The sequence below is a fragment of the Sceloporus undulatus genome, chromosome 2 (assembly GCF_019175285.1).
Source record: "Sceloporus undulatus isolate JIND9_A2432 ecotype Alabama chromosome 2, SceUnd_v1.1, whole genome shotgun sequence".
In the NCBI taxonomy this organism is placed as follows: Eukaryota; Metazoa; Chordata; class Lepidosauria; order Squamata; family Phrynosomatidae; genus Sceloporus; species Sceloporus undulatus.
Genome location: NC_056523.1, coordinates 157,980,862 through 157,986,933, shown reverse-complemented (window position 1 = coordinate 157,986,933; position 6,072 = coordinate 157,980,862). Strand labels below are relative to the sequence as shown.

General features: G+C 45.2%; 1 protein-coding gene across 1 annotated transcript in view; it reads left to right on the top strand.

Annotated features, from left to right (window-relative positions):
• The window catches only part of ZC3H10 (zinc finger CCCH-type containing 10), a 10,960-nt gene extending 5,794 nt beyond the window's left edge, over positions 1–5,166 (top strand). The window contains 2 exon segments of the mRNA XM_042452750.1: positions 3,794–4,777; positions 4,779–5,166. Coding sequence (XP_042308684.1) covers positions 3,836–4,777; positions 4,779–5,024 — 1,188 coding nt within the window. The 5' untranslated portion in view covers positions 3,794–3,835 and the 3' untranslated portion in view covers positions 5,025–5,166.
• The last annotated feature ends 906 nt before the right edge of the window (positions 5,167–6,072 follow it).

Below are 6,072 nucleotides of genomic sequence, written 5' to 3'. Positions count from 1 at the left end.
TAATAATAATAATAATAATAATAATAATAATAATAATAATAATAATAATATTACAGGAGTTCAAAGAGAAAATATTTGTTTCATATTTTGCAGGTATTCTATTTTATATCTGTACTGTGTTAATTTGTTGATGTAATCCCGATCGCGTCCCAGTATTATTTTGGATTTTCCCACTTCTCCCGGTCCATGTGGATCGAGATGGGGAGTAATCAACAAATTAACACAGTACAGATATAAAATACAATCAATAAAACACTGATATTATTATTAATTCAATAAGATAGCTAAAACATTTAAAACTTTTAGAAAACATACACAGTGCGCCCTTCTTTTACGTAGGGGATCCATTCCGCACCCCCTGCGTAAAAGAAAAAGCACATATGTTCAAGCCCCATTACAAGAAATGAGGCTCATGCTCGTGGCGGCGCGTGCACACCACGGGCACACACACCATTGTTTGTTCCAGTGCGTGCCGCCACTTCTTCTAGCACTGCTTTCAGTGTATGCTGTAAGCAGTGTGTAATGCGTCTGCGTATGATGCGGGCACACTGTACAGGGGTACCCCGGGTTACGAAATTAATTCGTTCCGCCGCCGCTTTCGTAACCCGAAAATCTTCGTAAGGCGAAAAAGCCATAGGCGCTAATGGGGAAAAGCCGCGATTTCGTGCGAAATAGCGCCGAAAGGCACCAAAAAATTTTTCGTAACCCGAAATAACCTTCGTAACCCGGAACAGTTTTTTTAAATGGATTTTTTTCGTAACCCGGAAATTTCGTAAGGCGGTGCGTTCGTATCCCGGGGTACCACTGTATCATAACCAGAAGTGAAGCATTTTATCTTAAAGATCTCCTGTAAGAGGTCAGATGGATAAGCCTGCTGGAAGCGATCCGTCTTAAGTGCTTTCTTAAAGGCATCTAAGGTGGTGATAAGATGGATCTCTTCCGGTAGGCTGTTCCGTAGTTTGGGGACTGTGGCCATAAACGATCTATGGGAAGTTGTCATTAACCTGGGCTTATAGTATTCTAATAAATTCTTCCCAGATGTTCTGAGAGTGTGGGGTGGATTGTGTAGGGAGAGGCGTTCACTCAAGTAACTCGTAACTCAGGCCCAAGCCATGAAGGGCTTTAAAGTAATTACCAACACTTTGTACTGCGCCAAGAAGCTAATTGGCAGCCAGTGAAGAGTTTTTAATACAGGTTTTATATGGGCCAACCTAGGTGTTCCGGTGACCAATCTGGCTGCCGTGTTTTGAACCAATTGAAGCTTCCGAATTTGGTACAGAGGTAGCCCTATGTAGAGCGCATTACAGAAATCTAGTCGAGAGATTACCAGTCCATGTACCACTGCTTCAAGGTCCTTTTGGTCCAGGTAGGGATGCAGTTAGTGTATCAACCGAAGTTGGTACCAAGCACTCCTGGCCATCACATCTATTTGAGTTGGCAGCTGTAAAGATGAATCCAGGAGTACTCCCAAACTGCGAACTTTGTCCTTTAGGGGAAGTGTGACCCCGTCCTGGACTAGTTGACAAAACTCCTTCCCCGGACTTGAGGTACCTATCGCAAGTACCTCCGTTTTCTCTGGATTCAGCTTGAGTTTGTTTTCCCTCATCCAGCCCAGTACCGACCCAAGACAGGCATCCAGAGGAAAGATGCCACCCTTAGTCACTGCAGCAGTCGGAGACATAGAAAAGTAGATTTGGGTATCATCAACGTACTTATAACACTGCGCCCCATGTCTCCGGATGGTCTCTCCCAGTGGCTTCATGTAAATGTTAAACAGCATTGATGACAGAATCCCACCTTGAGGGATGCCTGACTTGAGCTCCCTCTTGGACAAATAACTGTCCCCAAGCGACACCATCTGGTATCTGCCCAAGAGGTAGGACCTGAACCACTGCAATGCAGTGCTCCCAATACCTAACTCCCTCAGGCGTTCCAGAAGGAAACCATTGTCAGTGGTATTGAAGACCGCTGAGATGTCCAAGAGCACCAACAGGGTCACACTTCCCCTGTCAATATCCAGACGAAGATCATTGACTAAGGCGACCATGGCAGTCTCAACTCCATATCCCGCCCTGAAGCTGATTTGAAATGGGTCCAGATAATTGGCTTCATCCAAGACAACCTGGAGCTTGAAGACAACTGCCCTCTCAATCACTTTGTCCAGAAATGGTAATAAGGAGACCGGTCTATAATTGGCTCTCACCAGGGGGTCCAGGGAAAGTTTTTTTAAAAGCAGTCTAACTGTTGCTTGTTTTAGTTTCGATGGGAGTATTCCCTCCCTAAGGGATGCATTGATTATGAGTTGTAATAATGTTTTCATTGCATCCCCTCCCTGGGCAGTCAACCATGATGGGCAAGGATTGAGAGGGCACGTTGTCCTCCTTACACTTTCAAGAATCTTGTGCATTTCATAGGTATTTACAAACTCAAAATGATGCAGTCTTAGTCCACAGAGTCACTGGACACCTCTCTTTCTGTTTGTGTTATAATGTCAGCATCCAGTTCAACCCTTATCTGAGAGATTTTATCTGTGAAAAAGTCATTAAAAGCATCACAGCAGGCTTAAGTTGGTTCCAATAAAAAGTCCAGGGTGGGAGACAGTTGAGTTAACTCTTTAACCACCCTGAACAGCTCTGCTGGACAAGACTCTGCAGACGCAATAGGAATTCTTTGCTGCATCTATTGACACTCCATAGGAATCTAAATAGGCATGTCTTGTCAGACAAATGTGGATGTTTCCACCAGCAGCGCTCTAGTCGTTGCGCAGCCCCCTTTATTTGACGAAGATTTTACATATTCCGAGATCTTTTATTTGAAACAGGCTGGAAAGGATGCTCAGGAGCGATGATGTCTATAGCCCTGGTAAGGTCATTATTCCAGGTATTGACAAAGGCTTCGGCAGAACCACTGTCATTCTCAACCATAAAACCCTCTAGAGCTTCCTGGAACCTTTGGGTTCCATCAGCTTTCAAGGGAGTAAAGCAGAAGAGTTAAAATGTGTTGATGAATAATTAGTCCATGTTAGGTGACTTTGCATATGCACACTTTCTTGCAGTGTGAGTCAATAGGTTTCTGTGCAGGCAACCCCATGCCTACATAAATTTTGGCTGAATAGTTTGGCACCATAAACACATAAAACAGAATAACTGTTGTTGAGATAACTAACCAACTTCATATGATGGTCTTGGGCAACACCAGAGAATGCTCATTTCAGTGTACATCTTCTGGACAAGAATAATCCAGAAAATATTAGAAAATCGACGTGTATATGAGGTATGCTGAATGCTTTAAGGCATTAAAGTCTTTTGATAAACTAAGGACATTTAATTATAAGTTGATAGGCTAGAGGGATGTTTTATTCATTTGCTGTGATTTAGATTTCAAACACCATTAATGAGGCTTTGTGTCAGGGTGTTTTTGTTTTTAAGTTGGCTTGTTCGCTAATCATGGCCACAAGGTCCTTCTCTTGAAACTCCATATTCATAGCACATTCATTTTGGATTGTAAATGCTACTTAGACACAGTCCAGGAATCACTATATGATTCTTGTAAACATTTGTACAATGGGCTGCTGCAATAAAGGCAGATAAGAAAATGCCAGTTGTGTAACTCCACCTGGAGTGCTTTGTGCAGGCTTGGGCTCAAATGGTGTAAGTGAGGGAAAGAATGTAGAGAAATTAAGATGAGCTGTATTGAAGCTATTCCAACAAATCAAATACTGTAAAATACATAGATTGAATGACCGTGTCTTAGACATGCCAACTGAACATTTAACCTTTATGTCCCTGTACAGTACCCTGACTTCATTTCCCAGCCCAAACGGAGCAAGGAAAAGATGCCTGACCGCGATAACAGCTATAATGGTACTGGCAATGATGAGGCGAGTGCCAATTCCTATGTCATCTGCCGGGACTTCCTGCGCAACGTCTGCAAGCGGGGCAAGCGCTGCCGCTTCCGACACCCTGACATCAACGAGGTGACCAACCTGGGAGTCAGCAAAAATGAGTTCATCTTCTGCCATGACTTCCAGAACAAAGAGTGTGTCCGCATCAACTGCCGATTCATCCATGGCACCAAGGAGGACGAGGATTGCTACAAAAAGACGGGGGAGCTCCCCCCACGCCTCCGCCAGAAAGTGGCAGCCGGGCTTGGCCTCTCCCCAGCTGACCTCCCCAATAGCAAGGAAGAGGTGCCCATTTGCAGGGACTTCCTCAAGGGGGATTGCCAGCGGGGAGCCAAGTGTAAATTTCAGCATCTGCAGCGGGATTATGAGTATGATGCCCGGGGGCTAGCCACCCGTGAGCAGGGCATCACCACCCCCGTGCGTCGGTATGACCCCTATGACCCCATGTACGACTCTGACCGGTGCTATGACGACCATGACCCTGTGCTCAAGCGGCGGCGGGTTGATGGGCTCCACTTTGAGACTTATGAGTATAACTTCACAAGTCCACGTACAGTAGAATACCGGCTGCTGGAAGAGGAGAACATAATGCTCCGCAAACGAGTTGAAGACCTCAAGAAGCAGGTGAACAACCTCCTGGCCACGAATGAGGTCCTTCTGGAACAGAATGCCCAGTTCCGCAATCAGGCCAAAGTGATGACTCTAAGCTCCACAGCGACAGCCACTGAGCAGACTTTGGCACCCACAGTGGGCACTGTCACCAACTACAACCATAGCATTGCCCAGACTCACACTACCCTGAGCAGCCAAGCTTTGCAGCCACGGCCTGTCTCCCAGCAGGATTTGGTGGCTCCAGCTGGAGCACAGGCAGCACCCCCCCAGCAATGCAGCACCTCCTATGAACCCCGAAATCACCCCACTGTCAGCAGCTCTGGCTCAGACCATTGCTCAGGGGATGGCTCCACCTGTCTCCATGGCACCTGTTGCTGTCTCAGTGGCTCCAGTGGCTGTGTCCATGGCTCAACCACTGGGGGGCATCACCATGAGCCATGCGACCACACCCATGGTGACATACCCTATAGCTTCCCAGAGTATGAGGATAACAGCCATGCCTCACTAGCCCGCATCCAGGGGACATGCCCTCATTCAGCTTGTGCTACCCCTAAGTCAAGGGAAAATACAAGAATCCATGTCTGTCCTGTTGAAGGATACAGAAAAGATAATGAAACTGATTTTAAATGTGGATCTGAAAGCCACTAGAATTATCACATGGGGAAGGACTGTGTTGGGTTGACAATTTGCCTTAAGCAGGCATATATGACTTCCCCGCCACAAATAACAGCAGGGCTCAGGGATGATAGAACTAGCAAAGCAGTTTGACAAGTGCAGTAATCTCATAGCCTCTGTGTGTATGTTGTATCTCTTTTATAGCTTGTCCATTCTCATGGAGTTACCCACCAAGTCCTTTGAGTGTATTAATTCAGCAAATGGCCCTGCTTATGGAAACATTGCTTGCACATACATGCTCATTTCTCTGGTGTACCAGAGAAAATACAGTTGTGCTCCCTGGTACTTGCCAATGGAATGGAGAGAGGCTTTCAACTACTTGGTCAAAGAAAAGACTGAGGCTCAAACAGTGCTAGATCCACAAACAACAGAGACTGATCCAGACTTTTCTTAGTGTAGTATTGCAAGGACCCAGGCTCTTAGTTTTAACTTAATTTGTATCTTTTGCTCTAATAGACAGAGAGATATGTGGTAAGTCTCAGAAAAAAAACAGATTTAATGAATTTTTTTTCTAGCTTGATCAGAAATGGAGAGGTGAAATGATATATATGGAAACTGCAGATTCAATATGCTAGTGTTACTACAGTTTGACAATTTGTAGAGTAAAAGTGGTTGCAGACATACACTTCAAAGAGTCTAAAATGCAGAGACAGGATCTCTTGCAACCACTCAAAGCCTGAGCAGCTTCTTCCCCTTTGACACCTGCAGGGCCACCTGATGCCTTGCTGGATCAGAAGCAGTTCATCAGTAGTTTCCCACTCTAGTCTTTTCACTAAGGTCTTTACTGCCTTCTGCCTGTATTTCATCTGAATTTGTCTCATTTCCAAGAGTTTCTAGTTTGTAAGAAATTTCCTGCTCTGCATCACCTCATGTTTTGCTAT